The 22041-nt window shown below is 45.0% G+C and overlaps 1 protein-coding gene across 5 annotated transcripts in view; it reads right to left on the bottom strand.

Annotated features, from left to right (window-relative positions):
* The window catches only part of LOC140429747 (ephrin type-A receptor 5-like), a 457733-nt gene that overhangs the window by 131244 nt on the left and 304448 nt on the right, over positions 1-22041 (bottom strand). For 4 of the 5 annotated variants that reach the window (XM_072517112.1, XM_072517108.1, XM_072517109.1 and 1 more), the window contains 2 exons: positions 13215-13339; positions 10165-10324 (listed from right to left, as the gene is read on the bottom strand). The exons of the other annotated variant lie outside the window; for it this stretch is intronic. In XM_072517112.1, the coding sequence (XP_072373213.1) occupies positions 10165-10324; positions 13215-13339 (285 nt within the window). The remainder of the gene's footprint in view (positions 1-10164; positions 10325-13214; positions 13340-22041) is intronic. 5 annotated transcript variants of the gene reach the window in all.

The following is a 22041-nucleotide window of genomic DNA, read 5'->3' as shown; positions in this document are numbered from 1 at the left end:
TCAGCGAAGCCTTAGTGGGGATTTTCCTACAGAAATGGTGGGAGGTCCTCTTTTCAAGAGTTAGGAGCAGGAGGTTCTCCCATCTGACCATATTGGCCTGGCAGGAAGTCACCAGGTACGTCAGTGCCTAGAAAGCCCAGAGAAGGACTGCCCTGCAGTGCTGAAAATATATGAATGATCTGCTCTGTTTCACCAGGATAAGTGCACCATCTACTCACTGGAAACTCACACTCTCATAAGGGGCATCAGGCAGTCTAAGGGTTAAAGCCTACAGGGATGTTACACATGACCAGCAGGTGAGGCATCAACACTGAATGTCTGCCAGCCACATTAAGCTCACCATCTCATTTATGTTCTTGCACAAACAGTCTTTTAATCCCAAACTGGGGAGGACTTAGAACACGCAACAGACATGCCAACTTCTGAATTGTTCTTTCCCGCATTGTGCTCCCAGTCAATCAATCTGTTTTTATGTAGGGCAGGAACACACATAACAAAAAAACAGAGAGCTACACGACCAGCAGGAGAATCCCTGATTTAAAGATCAGACCGCAGAGCTTGCCGGGAAGGAAAGGGACGATTCCTGCCTTGAACGGTAGATTGGCTTCTAATATACATCGACAACAATCGGACAGTGACAGTGAGTGATCTTTAATGTATGAGCCTGCCTAGTCAATCACTAATATCTTTCTTTTCTCTACTCCATGTACCAGTGAAAAAAGAGGGATAATGTCCTCAAGAAGAAGAAGAAGAAGAAGACTCAGCCCTAGACCATCTCTGAGGAGGAAACAGAATTATCCTCAGATGAAGAGCCATTGCTGTATTCATCTGCGCCTCCAACAGTGCGGATGCATGCATGGTGGGACCTAGTTCTAGAGCATACTTGGGTTCACAATCTGGTGATCATCTCACAGTCACGTGTCCACAGCAGGTGGAGGCAGGGCCAGCCGAAGTATCTGACACTAGGAGAACTGCTGGAGACCAGGCCTCTGCTGAGTCCAAGTGCAATGACCGACCCGAAAAGACATGTTGGAAATGTAGAGACTCGGGTCCAACATCACTCTAGCGTGGGTGCATTCTAGCACTGGCCAAGGAGAGCTGGCACTTCAACCTCACTCCAAGTGCCCTCCAAGTGCCCCTTCTCCTCAAGGTGTCTGGGAGGGGTTATCAGTTGCCCAAAGGAAGGACGAGTGTCAGTCAAGAACCAGGGGAGCATACACCCAGGACACTCCAAGGGTGCCCTGATGCTCCACCTCCCCTCTGCCAGTGACCCCATTTTCTCCAGCAGATCAGACCAAGGAGGATGTAACTGCACCAGAGCAGGCGACCCGTAGCAGGCTGGAGCCCTCAAGTTCTCAGGCCAGCAAAAGATGCCCACCAAAGCCATGTCAGACAAAAGGGCATAGCAGTTTGCCTCTACCTCTGCTGTAAATATTGGGGTCGCACCTAGCCATAACAGCAGGATAAGAAAGATGATGATGTTTTAAATGTACTCGGGTGGCACAGGGGTTCACTCACCACATATACTTTTCAATTCTGCAAATATATGTTGCATTGATCCTGCTCCAAGTTTCATCGATTCAACTGATATCCAAGTTGATTCAATGTCCCGCGGTCATTTAAACTTCAAAATGTGGCCCACCCACTCCCCAAAGAACTCCCATCTGGATCTTGAGCTGTATATCTTCTCACACAATCTCACCACATCTGCAACATCAGAAATTGCACATCACCTGTGACATTGATGATGACCGCTGTAACTCTCAGGCAGATATGTTTTGGGCTTTGGAGAAGTGGCCATTAAAGTTAGTAATATGTTGCACTAATATCTGTTGCTTATGGATGGCACAAGTAGTCATCGTGACTAACATTATAATCGTTTTTCCAACATGCAGTGTGCAATGGCATTTACTTTGGGCAAGGCTCTCTGGCCTGCCTGCGGCATGTTTCTCGGCAGCGGGTGATGGCCCGCCATTGACTGTTGGATCTTCTGGTCCCACTGCTGTCAATGGGATTTCCCAATGAATCCATGACGGGAAACCTGCGGCGGCGTGGGGGGGGGGGTGTAGCCAGCGGGACCGGAAGATGTTGCCCTTTATGAGAGTGAGGTCATGAAGAAGGTAGCATTAGCTGTTAAACCTCACAGGCTTTCATATCTCCCTGCTTAACGCTGAATATCATTCCATGCTTAGCTTCCACTTTCCCCATGAATGATGCTGAACGAGGGAAGTAAGGATCAACCGGGAAACTTACAAATATTTGCCAGAGCAGAATGAGTGTGTTATTTCAGAGGTGTGTGCTCATCTTAATGAACCTGTCTCTTTACCTATAGCCATCTTACATTGGACCTTCACAGCTGCTTAGCAGGGCTTTGAACGCACAGCACGTAACTCAATATGAAATTAATTACATGACAGTGCACTCATTGACTTAGGGTGTATAGAATGGATTGGCCTTTGTGAACTGGACCATGTTGAAACCTGTAATTCTCTGGATTTGCAAATCTTCTAAGTCCTCTGCAGGGTCTATGAAGGAAAGATGTTATCACATACTGCTGTGTGAATAATAATTGGGTCACGTTTCTTCCCATTGCAAAGGTCATCCAGGACAGAAACTTGTCAGGCTACCAACCATTGCAGGTTCCTGAGTGTTTTTAATGAAACAAACCATTGCCATGGTGAGGCACTCTCTGTGAGGAGAATGCCAGCAAACGTCACAGCTTTGGGTGTGTGATATGGAGTTTCAGGTCAGCATCCTGATGTCATTGGGCTTTTGGGGGTCAGTAGCAGTTTGATACCTCTGCGTCATGCATTGATAAGAGCTGGCAGTGGGACAAATGGAGTTCTTTGGGTGCTGCTTCTTCTTGAGATATCCAAGTGCAAAATATTAAAGAATAGTATGTGAATTTGGCCACCACGTTGAGCTGGTGTCCTACTGATATGACTGCACCCATCTGCGATTTGGAACTTCAGCCGTTTAAAAGTTGCTATGCTCACTGACTTGGTGAGGCCACAGATGAAATGACTGCACTATATTGCGTTCATGGAAGAGAATTCATAGCTTTATAGAATTTCTACAGTGCAGAAGGAGGCCATTCGGTCCAGCGAGTCTGCACCAACCTCTGAAAGAGCACCCCACCCAGGCCCACTCACCTGCCCTATCCCTATAACCCCACCTAACCTGTACATGGCTGGACACCAAGGGGCAACCATTTAGCATGACCAATCCATCTAAGTTGCACACCTTTGGACTGTGGGAGGAAACTGGAGCACCTAGAGAAAACCCACGCAGACATGGGGAGAATGTCCAAATGCCACACAGACAGTCACCCAAGGCCGGAATTGAATCCTGGGCCCTGCAGCTGTGAGGCAGCAGTGCTAACCACTGTGCCACCATGCTGGTTCATAAGGATTTGCACTAAGGGAGTGCTAATCATATTCCACAGTGGCCACATGTTGCCAAGGATAATCTCCTTTCCAAGAGTGATCCTATAATTTCTGGCAGCATATTGTGACTGATAATATTTTTTTGATCATTGTGAGATGTTTTACCTTTCTTGAGATGTTCAAACTGAGAGCGAAGGTTTTGGGACATCGCATGCATTGAAAGCTGCAGTAAATTTTGATTGTGAAAATTTGTCATTGCCTTATTACTCATTGACTCTTCTAGCTATGAGATTGACACAGGCACAGCTGCCGTTTCATGCCCGTGTAATGGCATCCTCATGGGACTCGTCTGAATCCTTGCCCTCCTCGGAGCCATCTTCCTCCGCCAAGGAGATGTCTAGTTCCTCATTGTCAGGCAGCACATCTCCTTTTGCAGAGAAACATTGTGCAACGTGCTGGAAATAACAATGCTGCGGGCCACTCTGTGGTGAATCTTGTCCTGTGTCTGGTCCAGACATTGGAAAACCACCTTCAGGATGCCAATTCTTGGCTCTATTAAGGACCTTGTGCTGTATTGTATCTCTCCTCAGCTGCACTATGTGGCCAACAAATGGGTGTCATCAGCCAGGTCTTCTGGGGATACCCTTTGACCCCAAGCAACCAATCATCCAGACATTGAGGTTTCTCGAAGATCTGAGCCAGCTGTCTAAGTGAGTCAGTGTCTAAGAGTTGAGAAAGCTCTCTAGGTGCCTAGTACAACATGCAGGAGCTTCCTTCTGTGAAGTGTGATTGGTCCTATAAGCTGCCCCACAACAGTGTTTTCCTCTATCACTGGTAGCTACAAAAGCTTGAACTGAGGAAAATGTGGTCCTTATAACAAACAAGCGCTCAGCTGCTGTCATTTTTATGTGGTAGGTGTTAAGTAATGGGTTAAGATACATTCCAATTAGTTGTCTCATTTATGTTAAGCATCCAATAATTGACACTGATATGTAAAGGGGCTTCAGGTGGCCCTTGTGTCAGGTGATGTGATGTTAGAGTTTTGTGCAAAATCTGTTGAAGGAAATTAAAGGTGTTTTGTGGAAAAGCAGCAGTACCTTTGACTCTTTATACTACAGCAGCTAAACGTCTAACAAATGGTAGCAGAGGACGGTTGCTGTGCAAGTGTAATGGGTTGAAAGATACAACTTTTCCAGACCAAACCAAGGAGTGAGTGAGAAAAAAAAAAATGGCTGAACTGAGGATAAAGGTGGCTGGATATGACTACCCGCCCTTATTTTCTGAAGGGGGATTGTACGATCAATGGAGAAATGCAGTAGTTATGTGGACTAAGGTAACATTGGCCTTGGGAAAGAGAAAACAAGGTATGGCATTGGCTCTTTCTTTACCTTATGACAGTAAAATTCAAAGCAAGGTGTTTTCTGAGCTGGAATTGGAAGAGTTAGACTCCGGAGAAGGTCTGGAGACTCTATTACGTTACATGGATAAGATTTATAAAAAGGATGACTTATTAAGTGCTTATGAAGCATGGTCGGATTTTGATAGGTTCCGGAAAATAGACGAATTCTCCATGGAAGACTATATAATGGAATTTGGCAGACTATATAAAAGGCTGCAGAAACACAACCTGGAATTTCCACAGTCTGTGTTGGCCTTTAAATTACTTGACTGTGCTAGAGTGAGCAACATGGATAGGCTCCTGGTTTTGACAGGTTCAGTTTGCGGATAAGGATACCTTATTCGATCAGATGACAGAAGCTTTAAAAAGGTTTCTGGGGAAACATTCGATTCCGATGGCTCTGATGACCCAAATAGGTCAGCCTGCAATAAAGCAGAATATGGAAGACACACTACTAACAGGATGGTGAAATCGCACGGCTACAAACAGGTTCCAAGACTATAGAGGGAGATTGGGACCCGGAAAGTATGAAGACAGAAACCCAGTTAGAACCTACAATCGGAAGATGAAACCCAGTATGATAAATCGATGTTTTCGATGTGATTCTCGATACCATTATGCTTTCAACTGCCCAACACGTTATAATAGAGTGTTTGAAGCGACACATGACACAGAAGAGTCAGAAGAGGAAAAAGATAGTGACCAGAAAAAAGGCATTGTCCTATTAACAAGCAATTTTACACCGGTAATGAGGGTGTTGGTTGCAGAATCGTTCAATTGTGCTGTATTGGACAGTGGCTGCACATCTAGTGTGTGTGGAATTGACTGGTTAAAATGTTACCTGGACTCCTTGAATGCTGAAAATTGTAACAAGGTGAAGGAATTTGATCCACAAGTTTCAGGTTTGGGGATGATAATACTCTGAAGTCGCTGAAAAGAGTGGTGATCCCTTGCAATATTGCCGGAGTGAATCATTTAATTAGCACGGATGTTGTATCAAGTGAGATACCTTTGCTTCTGAGCAGACCGTCGATGAAGAAAGCACACATGAAACTGGATATAGAACAGGATAAGGCGACAGTTTTTGGAAAGGTGGTGGCATTACAATTTACACAGTCGGGACACTATTGTATTCCATTACTGCCAAATAATATTTCAAATACAGTCGTTAAGGATGTGTTAATGGCAGTTGAAAATGGGACTTTAGCTGATAAAAAGCTTGTTGTATTAAAACTGCATAGGCAATATGCGCATCCGTCTCATCGGAGGCTGAAAAATGTATTAAAGGATACAGGGGTAAGGGATGAAGACTATACTAAATTGATAGAACAGGTGAGTGATCGCTGTGAAGTTTGTAGGAAGTAAAGCAGGACACCAGCACGACCGATAGTAACCTTACCTTTGGCCAAGGATTTTGACGACATTGTGGCCATGGACCTTAAGATCTGGGATAAAGCCAATAATATATTTATTTTGCATTTTGTAGATTTAGCAACCAGATTTAGTCAATCAACGATTGTAAAGAAGAGCGTAATTCTGGATCAAATTGTGGAAAAATGGATAGGGACAGGAATGGGCCCACCTGCAAAATTCCTTACGGACAATGGGGGAGAATTTGCTAATGATGAGTTTAGGGGTATGTGTGAAAATGTGAATATCACAGTTATGAATACGGCTGCGGAAATCCCATTTAGTAATGGTGTGTGTGAAAGAAACCACGCGGTAATAGATGACATGCTCCAGAAAATTTTGGCGGATAGACCAAACTGCAAGTTAAATTCAGCTTTAGCATGGGCGGTACTTGCAAAGAATTCATTGCAGATGGTTGGGGGCTATAGTCCCTATCAATTAGTGTTTGGTAGAAACCCTGAAATTCGGTCCATCTTAGATGACCAGCCTCTAGCTTGGGAAGGGTCTACAATTAGCTCTGGTTTTGCTGAGCATTTAAATGCATTACATAGCAGTAGAAAAGCCTTTTTGGAAGCAGAAATCTCTGAAAGAATTTGCAGAGCTTTAAGACATAATGTACGGCCATCAGATGCCGTTCTTCAGCAAGGAGACATGGTATACTATAAGAGAGACAATTCAAATGAATGGAAAGGCCCAGGGAAGATCATAGGCATAGATGGCAAAACAATTATTTTGCAACATGGTAATCAAACTGTTAGGGTACATTCATCAAGGATAATGGGTACAGATTACAAATTTTCAAATTTAGACAGAGCAGACAGACATGACGAGGAACCAGAGTAATCTGGTACACACGTGTTACAGAACTATGAGGACCAATTAACTGATATAGACAGGGTTTCTGTAGAGGAACACAACACTTCTGATGAATTAGAAAAGGCCATTTTTCCGAAAGGGCGAATGCCAGAAGTTGGTACAAAAATGACATACTTGCCTGAAGGGTCTAGTCAATGGAAGGATGCAACTGTTATTAGTAGAGCAGGGAAGGCCACTGGAAAGTATAAACATTGGTTGAATGTACAGCATTCAGTGGAGGGAATCAATACAATGGATTGGGAAAACAAAGTTCAAAAAAGAGGGCACAGAAACGCAGTGCCAGTTCTGATAGTACATTGGATAGTGAACTGGTCCGCAGGAAAAGGTCGAGAAATATTGAAAGGACATCCCACAGCAGAAGGGAAAGATCAAGCAGTAGCAGTACAGAACGAGATACCAGGCGGGAGAGGGGACGTAGTTTATCAAGATCTCGGAACATGATTAAGACTATGAAGAATAATAGGAGTAGAAGCCCACATACACATGAGATTTTGGTGGCTTCCAATAAATTATTAAAGTTATTAAAGATGCCAAACTGCATAGTTGGAGTGAATTTGGGGTATACACGGAAGTACCGGATAGGGGACAAAGAGATCTATCCCACAGATGGATTTGTACGGAAAAGGTTCTTCCGGATGGAACTTGTAAGGCAAAGGACAGGCTTGTGGCAAGGGGATTTGAAGAAAACTTAGAAGATCAGGATTTAAGGGTAGATTCCCCTATAGCAGGAAAGGCTATTTTAAAGATCTTCTTGGCTCTATTAGCCACAAAGGCATGGGAATGCAAATCTATAGATATAAAAGCTGCCTTTTTGCAAGGGCATCAGCTCCAAAGAGACATTTTTCTCCGTCCTCCAAAAGAGGCAGCTAACACAGGAGGGATATTCTGGAAGTTGAACAAATGTGTATATGGATTGAATGATGCATCTAGAATCTGGTACTTTTCAGTAACATCAGTTTTGTTAAAGTTAGGCTGTTGCCAGTTGGAAGCAGATCCTGCAATGTTTTACTGGCACTATAAAGGAAATCTTTCTGGCATCTTTATGATGCATGTCGATGATTTTTGTGGGGTGGGACTAGTGATTTTGAAGCTATTGTAATCTCTGGTTTGAGGAAAGAACTCCGGGTTGGAAGTCAGGCTTCCAGTACATTTAAATATATTGGACTAGAAATCGGACAGACTAAGTTAGGAGCAACTTTATGTCAGCAATCCTATTTGGAAAGCATCAGCTCAATAGCAATTAGTCGTGGCCAGGTTTCACAAAAAGACGCAATGGTTTCAAAGATGGAAAAAGAGCAACTGTGAAGTTTAATTGGGCAACTGAATTGGTTCGGTAGACAGACTAGACCGGACGTGAGTTTTGATGTCTTAGAGTTGAGTACAAAAATGAATGATCCCAAAGTGGAAGACATAATAAGAGCAAATAAAGCATTGGTCAAACTAAAGATGCAGGAGTGTGTTTTGAGGTTCCCGGTTTTAGTTGACCATAGGCACTTGAAACTCATAGTTTATAGTGATGCGTCCTATGCAAATTTATGTGATGAGGTTTCAAGCGCAGGAGGTTTTATAATTTTCCTTTTGGGGAACAATGGCAAATGTTGCCCTCTTGTGTGTGAAACAAAGAAAATAAGGAGAGTGGTCCAAAGCACTTTGGCTGCTGAGACGTTAAGCCTTGTGGATATGGCCTTTTATATATCTCAGATATTGACAGAAATTTTGCGATTAGGGGATTTGGGAAATATACCTATTGAATGTCACATTGACAATAAATCCCAATGGGAAAATGTGCACTCTACAAAAAGTGTCAATGAAAAAAGGTTAAGGATAGACATCGCAAGTTTGAAGTAGATGTTGGACAGAGGGGCGATAGCAAAAATTAAATGGGTTGACAGTAGCTATCAATTGTCAGACTGTTTTACAAAACTTTTGGATATTGTTTAAGAAGAGCACCTGTTTCTGTGACTGTTTTTTTTCTTCTTCCAAAAATGAAAAAAAAAAAGAAGGGGGGAAATTGCGTGTGTGTTTTTGAGTTTCTTGTAACTTTGTTTCACCTAATTTTTTTTTTCCTCCAAGGGGGGACTGTTAAGTAATGGGTTAAGGGACATTCCAATTAGTTGTCTCGTTTATGTTAAGCATCCAATAATTGACACTGATATGTAAAGGGGCATCAGGTGGCCCTTGTGTCAGGTGATGTGATAGTTTTGTACAAAGTCTGTTGAAGGAAATTAAAGGTGTTTTGTGGAAAAGCAGCAGAACCGTTGACTCTTTATACTACAGCAGCTAAACATCTAACAGTAGGCAGGGTTACAGTGGCTGACCTTGTCTGTCATGATGTCTGTGACTGGGGGAGGGGGCACCAGAGGCTCTGCTTCGATGAGCCATATGGCTTTGGCCGTAAAAAATGTACTTTCAAATGAATGCCACTGATGGCATCTCCCTTATGGCTTTTGACCTGCCTCGGCACCGCCCACCTTTTCCGATGCTTTAAAAGGACTGCAGCCAAGAAGGCCGCCAATTAGGAGGCTATCTCTGGAAACATTGAGTCATTAAGTGCGCTGGCTAAGGACCTTCATTTGATTCTGACTTTGGTGTCCTTAAAGCAGTGAGAAAATGCAGCTTAAGATCATCCCCTGCTCCCTCATTATACCTCAAAAATGAATGGTTAGCAGAGGAAAATACAGACTTTCATATTCTTGAAGGAACTGATGTGTTTAATTGCATTAATGTAATTTGACCTTGATTTATCTCAACTATGCAAACACACAAGTTGACATGGAACCTTTTACAAATAGCTTCGTCTCTCTCGCCTTGGTGGAAATGCCTTTTATTTTCTGTTGCTATGCATATTTATTACTGCCATAATTTCTCTTGTATCAGATTCCTAATGTAATATTTAAAATTATGATTTGCTCGGATTGCATTTTTAATCTTTGCCCCTGGCCCTGTCAAGCTGCGCACTGACACTTTTAATTTATAGATTCCCTGAAAGACTGTATAACTGCAAAGGCAAGGCTGTGAAAAAGCTCATTCGCTATTGATTTGCAGAAACTTTCTTTGCAACCGTCAGGAACGACAGTAAATAAAATGACTTACAGACCGGACTGGTTTCAAATTCAAATTTACGGCTGTAGCCCCCATATCCTGCTGCTGTGCGAGCTCGTATCTGAAAGATGTACACTGTGGTGGGTTTCAGACCATCAACAACAATCTCGGTCTCTTTAGATTTAATGATGGTGTAGCTGGTCTCCTGGGCCTTGGAGATAATGGAATACAAAAGTGAGCATATTATGGGATGAACAGTGAGCCAGCACGTTGCCTGTCATTTCACACTGCTGTTACAACTTGTCGATTATTACCTACACACGACTACTCTAATTAGTACACATGCAAAGGATCCCAGCTTTTACGTGCACTGGTCACCATTTCTTCAGCATCATCTGAAAATAAAATTCCAATTGCAACTGAGTAGAGGTGTTTTTCACTGCAATTGTCACTCCTTAGGATGTTTTTTTTAAATTTAAAGCAATTTTTGGCCCTTACAAAAGACTTTCTTTGTTTTTACTGTGGACCACACAAACACTTCTTGAAGCCAGCATCATAAAACACAAAACCTATGACCTAGGCATTACTCCATAATTATCATAGTGCATGAATAGCCTGATTGTTGTATATTAATGGCCCATTTTCTGCAAGATGTACAACAGTAAATCTTATGTATTGTGTAAATTAATAGAGTAGTCTTGATGTTCTATACTCAAATAAATACATTTAAAAAGAAGTGTGGAAAACAAAATTGAGTACCAAAGTAGCTGGAATTTTTGAACTCGGAGGGGGTGAAATCCACGGAGGACCAGCACAAAACGAGTGATAGCAAATCAGTAGCATGCCTTATATCACTTCTGATTTTCTTTTCCACTCAAAGATTTTTAATAAAACTGCGATTTATAACCTTTCCTCTGGAAAAAACTGAAAAAATTACTGAGAAAAGTATGGCTATAAAGTATGGCTCTGAATGGGAATTGTTTTCTCACATATCTTGGTGTGGATTCTTACTGCCAGCACCTCATAGAGCACTCCAGCACCAAAGGAGACCATTCGGTCTATTTGTCACTGTGCTGACGCTTCGTTTGTTCCTTCAGTTATTTATCTAATTCCTATTTGAAGATTATTCCGGAATCTGCTTCCACTGCCCTTCCAGACAAATATGCTCAGATTGTAACCTGCTGCGTAAAAAAAAAAAAAATATTTGCACGTGTCGCCTGATTCTTTTGCCAATCACCTTAATTCTATATCCTCTCGGTAAATCTTAAATGTTAATTTTTTCTTTACTTATCAAAGTGAGGAACCTTATTCATTCCATTTGAGGTAACCTGTGAACACACCAAGCATTCTGAGGTTAGTTCAGGTTAACCATGGGCTGAGCAGAACTCCTTCAATGCGGTAGGAACTTATGCCTTTGCTGAAGGTTGTTAACTAATGGACCTAGGTCATAAAACCACAATCGCGACAGCTAGGACAGAAAAGAGATTTCCATCCCATTGGAGTGAATAGATTTCCACTCTGCCCTTTGGGGGAATGGTATTTTAACTCACTGCACCATCTAGTTTAATGAGTAATTATTGCTCACTGATTAATGACATAATTGAAGCAGAATATGCACGCTGTTAATCAGGAAGCAGCTGTTTGCAAGATCAATACAAGTGCAAGGCTAGAGAATCGATTTTTGTATCTGCAGCACCAGTCATAAGGCAGGCCTGCATTTTACCAAAAACAAAGTCGCTAGCCTCAATATTAAACTGCTGCACCCCTCCATCACCGCCCCCACCCCAACTCTTGCTGCCAGTTTCTTGGCAGCTAGTTCCTTGGTGTGGAGAGGAAGGCCACTTCATTAACATATTTAAATCAGTGCAATTAGGAGCCTGATTTAAATTTAACCGCTGTCACATGGGTTTCCTAAATCCCAAAATTAAAAGTGAGACAAAAGCTGCTAGCTCCAGAAGGTAAGTGACATTTTGCAGTACTCCTTGTGGACAATGAACAGCAAGAGTGCTCCCTCTGGCACCTCAATGAAGTCTTCAGCTTAATCTCTGCCAATGCCAACCTCCCTCTTGCCACAATCATAAACCCCAAGTAGCGACGTCTGTCCCATGCTATGATAACAGCTGACAACCTCTCCATGCCCCAAACTCCAGCCTTCACTCCTCCCGATTGCTTCTATTTTCCCCATGCCAATTCCTTGGCCCCTCTCCTGATTGCCTCTCGCCTCTCATTCCAGCAAGTTCCAACCTCTGGTCCCCGTCCCTTCCATCCTCCCAATTGCCTCTCCTTGCTAGCCCTGATTTCTAACTTTAAACCCTCCTGACAGCTGGAGATCAGCCTCAAGGGGCCCCAGCTGACAACTCCTGGTGTTGGTTTTCCTGCCTGGCAGCTGGCCAGGCTGTGAGTTTGATAGGTTACCACTGGGGGAGGAAATGGAAGAATAAATTATAATGAGATCCTGCCAGTCCATGTCTCTGGTCTCATACATTCCCCAATCACTTCTGCACTCGCTGCACACTCCCCACTTCACCAGAAATATCAGAGGCATTTACTTCAGGAATCTACTTGGCATTTAAAAATGAAAAGGAACAAGGATCATCCCAGTAACAATGGAAGATTTCAATTGAATTGCCTAACCAGTCAAATATTGCTTCGATCTTTGACTTCTGCTCCTGTTCACCATCTGAAGGTTTTGTATTACCAGCAGAAATCGAAAGGTTTGCTGACATTATTCTGTGTACATGGTTTTCCCTCGTCATACGTACGTTAAGCCAGCGAGAAATGGCGGAAGGAATATTAGGGGTTATTGTAATTCCTTTGGCTAGACACTTTTAGATGCCAAGGAATTAAAGACCTTGCAATCATCTTACCCATATACCATTATTGGTATCGGAATCTGTATTAATTAATTTGTAACTATACCCATGAAGCAATAATTCAGTGCCAGTGATTATTAATCATTGATCCAATACCAGTGATTATCAATTAGCGAAACAATACCAGTGTTTATCAAAAAATCTATACCAGTATTTAGCACCGAGAAAATTCACAGGCACACAACGGAAATGAGGAACAGGATTTTCTTTTAACCAGTTAGTTTATACCTTTTCGTAATATTTGATCTCGTACTCCAGTATGATGCCATTGGGCCGGTTTGGCTCCTGCCAGGACAAGGAGATGCTATTTTTTGTGACCTTCGTCTTTTTCACAACACTAATTGGTGAAGGTGCTATAAAAACATAAGTAAGGGAAAGCATATTATTGACCTACAGTTAAGAAAACCCCCCCACTAAATTTACTTTTTGCTTGGTTTTCAATTTGGTGGAGTCATATCAGCTGAACAGTAAATTAACTCAAAGGATTATTGAGTATTTTGCTCTGTGCTTTAAGAGCAAACAAAAATATTTGGTTGTAGCATCTGTAGCCGTGATGAAATGAATAAGATTGCACATTTCCTCAAAATATTATGAAGAAGACCATGTTGTAACAATTCTTCCTGGTACAATAGGATATGGTAGTTTGGGAGCTATGAGAAAGAGCCTTCTCCCATGTTGTACAACATTGGTCAATATTTCAAAATCTAAACTGTCCCAGTACTCAGGCTTGTAAAGTTCATCCCAATGTAAATAATGCATTTTCACCTTAAAAGATGTACATGTTTCATGAGATATAGGGCAGTAACGTCCAAGCTCCAGGGCATTGTATTTGGGGGGCACCCCAAAGATGCACCAGAGAAACATCCACCCCCTACCCCATTGCACTCCTCCTCCCCTCGCACCCCGCCCCCTTCCTTGAAATTTCTAGTTAAGGCTTGCGCATCAATTGCCTGGTAAGTGTAAACTTCCAATGGACAATTGGCCTGCATTGAGAATCATCCGAAAATTTGACTTAAATCGCAAATGTTGAATAGTTCTGATTGTATTACATCAATAGTTACCCAGAAAAAGTTCAAAAAATTAAAACCACTTCTAGCTTCTGGATAACTGTTGTGCAGACCCACATCAAACCAACATGGGATTTCCCCCCCCCACACTCCACCCCCCACCCCCCCAGGTAACTCCCCCCTCCCCGATTACCCAGCACCCCCTGACTCCTCCCCATTGCGATACCTCCCCCATTGGACTTCTCCCACCCCCAAGGGATTACAGCCCCTGATGGGAATCCTCTAACTTACAGGATTCTCCCCCACCACCACAGAGACACCCCACTCCCACCAGTCGACCAGAGGGATGACAGCCCGTGCCCCCCCCTCCCCCCACCCACTATCCTACCCACTTACCTTCTATATTCACCTTCTCCCTGCCTTGTCAAGGACCTTTTAAACCTGGCTGGACCTTTAAAGCTACCTGGTTTACAGCTGCGAGTACTTACTCATCTGCAAATCTACAGCCCTCGATGCTAGGCCCCACGTACGTGCTGCCCAGATCTCGCCTGGCCCGAGTCAGATGTTCAGATGAGGTAGTATGGGCTGGATTTCAAGGTAAGAGCTTGCATATGAAGTGGCAATCTGGCTCACTACCAATCCATTGGACGTTGCAGCCCAGATCAGCAATTTGAAGTGTTTGGTCACACACACAGTTGAAGCAAACATGTATCTGTACTCTTTCCAAACCCTTTCGAACACGTGTTTTCTTAATTAGACTGAATTTCCAGTATGGAACTATAATTTTCTTATTACACACATTTCTAACCCTTTTAATTTCCAAAACAGAAAGCAATCTGGGACAAGCTTTAACAAACCAATGGCTCCGTGCATGGATACACATCATGATCTTTTATTAATCTGTACAAACTAGGAACATTGCAGCAATGTTTCCTGATCTGTGCTGAGATAGCTGAGCTCATCCACAGAAATTGGTTGTTCCACAGAAATTGGTTGTGTCCTGGGAATAGACTCAACATCTATATGAGGCCAAAAAACGAACTTGAGTCGTATATTGCTGCTCACTCTCCTGCTGAAAATGGAAAGGATTTGGCTGTGATCTCCATCCCCATCCCCAAGATTGAATATTGAGGTGATCTTCATTATTGTGAACAGTGGGCAAGATAGAACATACAGTGCAGAGGCCATTTAGCACAGAGGCTGTTTAGCACAGGGCTAAATCGCTGTCTTTGAAAGCAGACCAAGGCAGGCCAGCAGCACGGTTCAATTTCCGTAACAGCCTCCCCGAATAGGCGCCGGAATGTGGCGACTAGGGGCTTTTCACAGTAACTTAATTGAAGCCTACTTGTGACAAGCGATTTTCATTTCATTCGGCCCATCAAGTCTGCACTGACCCACTTAAGCCCTCATTTCCATCCTATCCCCTTGATAGTAACCCAATAACCCAGGTCACTAAGGGCAATTTATCATGGCCAATCCACCTAACCTGCACGTCTTTGGACTGTGGGAGGAAACCGGAGCACCCGGAGGAAACCCACGTAGACACGGGGAGAACGTGCAGACTCCGCACAGACAGTGATCCAGTGGGGAATCGAACCTGTGACCCTGGCGCTGTGAAGCCACAGTGCTATCCACTTGTGCTACCGTGCTGCCCTAAGATACTGGAGAATAGTTGATATCCAAGGAACTGTGTTTCAGCATGAATCTGTAGGACAGGTAACATAGAAATACCTGCATTTCTAAGTAATTTCTGATCTTGCACTGGTTAATATCTGCAATCAAAAAAACTCCAAAAGAAAGCTATTTTATTTTATGGGTGGTGTGGTGGCACAGTGGTTAGCACTGCTGCCTCACAGCGCCACGTACCGGGGTTCAATTCCGGCTTCGGGTGACTGTCTATGTGGAGTTTGTGTGGAGTTTGTATGTTCTCCCCCGTCTGCTTAAGTTTCCTCCGGGTACTCTGGGTATAGGGTGGAGTGGATCTATCCAGAATTGATGGGCCCAAGGGCCTCCTTCTGCACTGAAAGGATTCCATGATTCTCTGAGAAGATTAACTTGTTTTTTAATCCATACCAATTCTCCCCCCTCCTCTGAAGAATGTCATGGCTTTTATTATGATGTGGTTAAATCATCAGTAACTTACCCTGAGTGACTATTGTTCCTCAGTGTGCTCGATGTTGAGTAATGGCAAGCTAATCCACCATAGCTGAATCTGACTCTGCCTTCAATACACTCTGACTAGCAGTTCCAGGGCAGAGATCACCTGACTTGTTTACACCACCCTCATCTTGAGTAGTGGGCAGTTGAGATCAGCTAACTCAGCACTCACCAACACCAAAGGTAGGCAGCTCTATATTATTCATCACCACACCAAACAATGCATTTGGCAACAGAGCTTTAGTTCTGTTCAAGAACTCACTCTAATGGATTGGACAATAACGATTCTAACATGTAGTAAGCGTAATACTGTTGCCGATTGAAGTTTGAAAGGAATTAGATGTTACCATCTGCACTTCAGTTTTCATCATTTAATGACAGTTTATATTAATGGCCCAGATCAAAGATTTCCTACACTCATGCTGCAGCACATTTCTACCAGGACCTTTCGGGCCCTGTTTCCACAGAAATATGCAGTGCAACGACCATTGGGGGAACTTCGTCAAGGTGAATTGGTGTCAGGGAAAGACAGGTAAGGGAATATTAATGCATCCTTTTTTACGGCACAGGCTGCCATAAGGTGAGTTTAAAGGTTCAGTTTGCATGTTAGTGCATGAATATCAGTGAATGAGTGAATGAAGGGGTGCATGAGTGAGTGGGTAGGTAAATGTTTCGGGGATAGGTGGGTAGGTGGATGAGATGGGTGATGTGGTTGGTGCATGAGGTGGTGGGAGTGTGAGGTGGTAGATAGGTAGGGTGTCAGGTGGGTGAGATGGTAGATGAGTGAGTGAAGTGGTAGGTGGGTGAGGTGCATAGTGAAGTGACAGGTGGATGAGTGGATAGTCAGGTTGGGGGAGGGGGCAGTTGCGTCAGGTCCGGAGAAAGTCAGGTGAAGAGGGATAGTTGGATAGAATGGTACCCAGGTCGGGTTGAGGTGTAGTTGGATTGGGTTGGGTTAGTTGGGTCGGATCGGAAGGGTAGTCAGTTCAAATCGGGGTATTGTTGGGTTGGGGAATGGTTGGGTGGTTAGGGATAGTTGGGTGGTCATGAGTCAGGTCCAGGGTTGGCCAAATCATCAGAGGTAATCAGGGTGCGTTCGGATGGGGTGGCACCCAGGTCAGGTTGAGGTGTGGCTAGGTCGGGGGGGGGGGGGGGGGGTTAGTTGGGGAGGGCGGGGGGTCGGGGATAGTTGGGTGGTCGGGTCAGGTCAGGGGTAGTTGAGTGGTTGGGGCTAGGTAGTTGAGTCAGGGGCATAGTCAGGGAGATGGGGGTTAGTTAAGTATTCAGTGGGGTGTCAGTTCTGTAGTTACCCAGGTGTTAGACTAGGTTTAAATCTGTCTAACATATGTTGGGTGATTACCCAGGTAAGTACCCGAAACTGTCCAAAGTCTCCAACTTCAGCGCACAGTTGGAGACATTTGTGGAGGATCTTGGGGAGTGGGAGAATTATGCAATGGAAGTTGAAATATCTCTGACAATCCCAAAACTGGAAGATTTGGACCATTATCTTGGGAGATTATTTCAATTAAAGACTCACTGCCCCTTCTTCGTTGCCTCTTCAGATTTTCAGGTAACACAATAAAATCCGACATTTTGGGGGAGATTTTTAATACAATGTCAGCAGAGAACTCATGAGACTGATGATGAATAACACAGTCATAAACCTGCTGTGTTTAGAGAAGGAAAGTGGGCACTCCAGGTTAATGGAGGGATTCTGAAATACTACCAATTGTGTGATACTCCTTGATTTTAGCCAAAATGTTACTCTGACATAAAGGTCAATGAAACAATTTCATTTGATTTCATTGATATTGTGAGAGATATTTTTATGTTTCCGCTGTGCTTGTGTTATTATGTGTTCCGTGAGCAAGTTAGCTTCTGTACCAAGGATTTTTATTCATCTAACAAGATTAAATTTGATCATAGGAGCTGGAAGAAAGTATAACCTTCCCATGTTAAGGTTCACAGCTGAACATCTTGCAATGCGATCCCTGTGACACAAAACAATATGGTATAAAGCTGCATGTAGAGGTCACTAATATAATGTTCAAAGGCGATGTTGCTGTTTAGTGCCACTTTGGAAACAATAAAAGGAAGAATGTTTGACAGTTTCTTGTAGTCGTTGCAGGCACATTCTTTGTTGCATTGTGTAAGATGACAAGGGGTGATAAGATCATGTGCCAAACACAGATGAGGGAAGTTATTTAACATGTTAGTGTGCTGAATGAAAGAAAAAAGAACTCTCGCCCAATCCCTTTAAAGTACAGAGCTAATTACAGCTTCAGTTTCAACTGCATTTCCGAATCCAAAGCTTTCATTGACAAATTACAATTAGCAGCCAGCAATCTCCAGCAGAATTGTGTGGTCCTTGAAGCCGTTTTAATTCCGGCATCCTGCGCCTACTAAGTCAATTCTTTCACACGGGGGGCTGGGTCGTGGTGTCGCTTCCACTATTTTACGTTGGTAGATGTTCAATCATTTAACATACATTTTCCTTATTTACTTTGTGCATCGATTGTGGTGACACTTCAGTGGAGTACTGAGAGAATATTGTCTTGTCAGAAGTGCAGTCTTTTAAATGAAAGGTGAAATTAAGCTCTTGTTTACCCTTTCAGGTGAATGCAAAAGATCTCGCAGCATAATTTCAATGCGGTTCCAATGTCTGTAGGTGCGCTGCAGGGTACAACCCCCCCAGAGGGTCACCCGCTTCACTGAGGACTGCTGTGCCCTCCACAACCTGGCACAGCAGCGGCGCGAGGAGATGGAAAGGGAGGGCGAGGAGGCGCCGGACCAAGAGGAGCTGGAGGATGAGCCCATGGAGGACCCCCAGGACCAGCCGGAGGATGGAGGACAGGTGGCAGCGGCGAGGATCCCGCAAGCCCCAAAGATCGGGGAGGCCCTCATTCTTCCCAGCTTCACATGTAACATAGCTTTGTTCGTCGTTCCACCCCCCCCCCCCCCCCACCCCTCAGGGTCTGTGTGGCATCACCCAAGGGTGACAGGGCTATGTTGGCGCTATCAACAGGTCACTGTCAATGTCATGAGGGTGATGATAACCTGCTGAGCACTGGTGCTCCTCAATCTATGATCGATACCATAGTCTGACTCCTGCCTGTCTGCCGAATGTTCGCTCATACCCATCACCTGGTAAGAAGGGGTGGATCCAGGGCCACCAAGCCTGGGGGTTGAGACAGGGGGTTGGTGCATTTTGAAAGAAAGTGCCGGAGGCATCACATTTCTCGGGTGCAACGTTTTAAAATTTTAAACATGCATGTCTCCAACTGCCCCTGGCCCCCGATGATGACATTTCCCTCCAAGTGCCCTCTCAGTGATCCTTAATCTTCTTAGCCTTCCATGTTTTACCGCTGTGCCTAAGTGTGCCCACAGGATGCACATCAGAGATGGAGGCAGCCTGTTGCTTACCGTGTACGGTGGCCTTTGATGCCCCTGGCAGGTGCCCTCTCGGGATCCTGGGGCCAGAGGGCCCCAGCCCACTTGCCGGCGTCACCTGCCTCACCAGGCCACCCAGTTCTGGGTGCTGACTCCAAGGTGCCCCATTGTCGGGGAGGCGGGGGGGGGGGGGGGGGGGCGTGGACTCGGCGAACCTGGTGGCCACCGTTGGCACTCCATAGGGTGGCTCCAGGTTGGCACCCAATACTCTCACCTCCGATTGGTGCCCATAGGACCCTGGGGGTCACCTCATGATGGTAAGGATTAAGCCTCCTCTGCCCTACATCATTTGGCTCTGCCAGCCCTGGCGGCTCCCCAATGTTTGCACCACGGTGTCAACATCCTGGCCATGATCCTCAGTGACTGGGACATGCTCTGGAGTGTCCCGGCAATGTCTACCTGAGACTGGGACACATCCCCCAGCGATTCAGATGTTCTATCCAAGTGTTGAGCCATGACCGTCACCGACTGAGCCACACCTTGGACACCTAGGGCACTAGGCTCTCCATGCGGTCGCAGTGTTTGCCTTGGTGCCACACATTGCCGCTGCTATCTCCTGCGCCCGTAGCTTCTGGGATTCAGCCAATCGACTCTGGACTTGCTGGTGTGTCGTTAACATATCCCTCTGAATATCCTGGCCGCATCAGCTCCGGGTAAACCTGGTCCGGATGCTCAGCATCTGACTGGGACCCAGCTGCGTCTTGGGTTCCAGCGGACCTCCGACTGCTGCCTCCATCTGATGTGCATCAGCAACTGTATGGCGCTCACAAGAATGTGTCCCAGATGTGTCCACTACTGCCGCCCACCAAGGTGTGTGTCTCTGCGCTGGTGGAGGGTGGGGATCACAGCTGTGCCACGAAGCAACTCCAGTGGGCCGGCACCGTTGGTTGGAGATCTTGCTGGATAATGGACATGCGGTAAGTGGGAGGAATGGGTCATTCTGTATAGCATTAACAACTCACATGGGACAGATCATCTGGGTGGTGCCGGTGAATCTTCACTCCTGCGCCAAACACAAACCTCTACGTCGAAGGCTGACCTGTCGTCGGCCACCCCCGTGACCTCCAAGGCTAGTTCCTCATAGTAGGTGAAGGTTCTGATGTCCAGCACCCCGCCGCCCATCTGGGCCGTCTCCCGTCTGTTGTGGACCAACTAGTCCTGCGGGGACACGCAGGGGCATCATGAGCCGCAGACTTAGTTCATCACGGAGATGGGAGGAATGGTGGGGGACGCTGGCGTGGGCGGCACTTCTGTACATGGATGGGCCGGGGCAAAGTATGATGTTGGCGGGGGTGGTGCCAGGTGCATTGTCATCGGGGGGTTGGGTGGGGCTGGTGCCAATCCACCCATGCGGCCCGGTGGAGCTCGTTGATCTTCTTACAGCACTGGGTGCCGGTCCTCCTGGTGACACTCCCTGAGCTGACGGCTGCTGCCACCTCCTCCCAGGTGACACTAGCTGCCCTGTGGCTGACCCTCAGGGCCACTCGGGGGAACAGGGCATCCTGTCTGGACTTAACCGCATCCAACATTCTGGCCCGATCGGCATCCACAAATCGTGGGGCCGGTTTCCTCGCTGCGCGCTGCCTGGGGTTTGCTCTGCAAGATCGGTTTAAGTGTTGCTCCCCCTGTTGGCAGGGAGCTGGCGGGCACGGCCCCAGCGAATCAGCCGGCAGGACCATCATTTGCTGCATGAAGCCGGTGGGGCCTGATTAAGTGGACCAACTAATGTTTGATACCAGTGATGGCTTCGCCGGGTTGAGCATCGAGAAGCTCACGGACATTCCCGCTCACTACCACACTTCGAAACTTTTCCATCAAATCAGCCCAACAGCTGAATCCCATAATTTGAGATCTGCTGGTTCCTAACTCTCAGATATCCAGAACTATCTGGGTATAACACCAGGACTCTCCTTGAGAAGAAAAGTAATGTCTCATATAAACCCTGAAATGGTGAGGAGTCAATTACTTTCTTGTCATGTGACTAACCATTCTTTGCTAATTACCACCACAATCATTGCAAAACAATACAAGGAGTATCCTTGATGAAGTAAATGTGACAAATTCTAAGATATATAGAACAACATGAAAAAAGAAAGTTAACAGATCTCAGGGGTCATATGGTGCAGCGTTCTTTTAACCACTTAAGGCTGATTTCACTCGAGTCCCTGAATTGTGCAACAGACTTTGCATTTCAGCTGCAACCGCCTATTTCGCCACTGTGAGACACTAAGATAGTTGAGCAGCAAAATCATTTCTTTCAAAAGGCAGCAAGATTTTAAAATAATTACATTGTACTTTGCATTTGCCCAATCCTATTTTGTATAATATCAGTAAGTTGCATTCAATTAGTTCAGCAAATGGCAATTTAAAAGGAGCAATTTTATTTGTCCAAAATCATTTGAGCACTCAGTGTACTGCTGCATTTTCTGTTTAATTGACAG

The sequence above is a fragment of the Scyliorhinus torazame genome, chromosome 9, assembly GCF_047496885.1.
Source record: "Scyliorhinus torazame isolate Kashiwa2021f chromosome 9, sScyTor2.1, whole genome shotgun sequence".
Classification (NCBI taxonomy): domain Eukaryota; kingdom Metazoa; phylum Chordata; class Chondrichthyes; order Carcharhiniformes; family Scyliorhinidae; genus Scyliorhinus; species Scyliorhinus torazame.
Note: the sequence above shows the minus strand (reverse complement) of the source record. Positions and strands in the feature narration are given on the sequence as shown.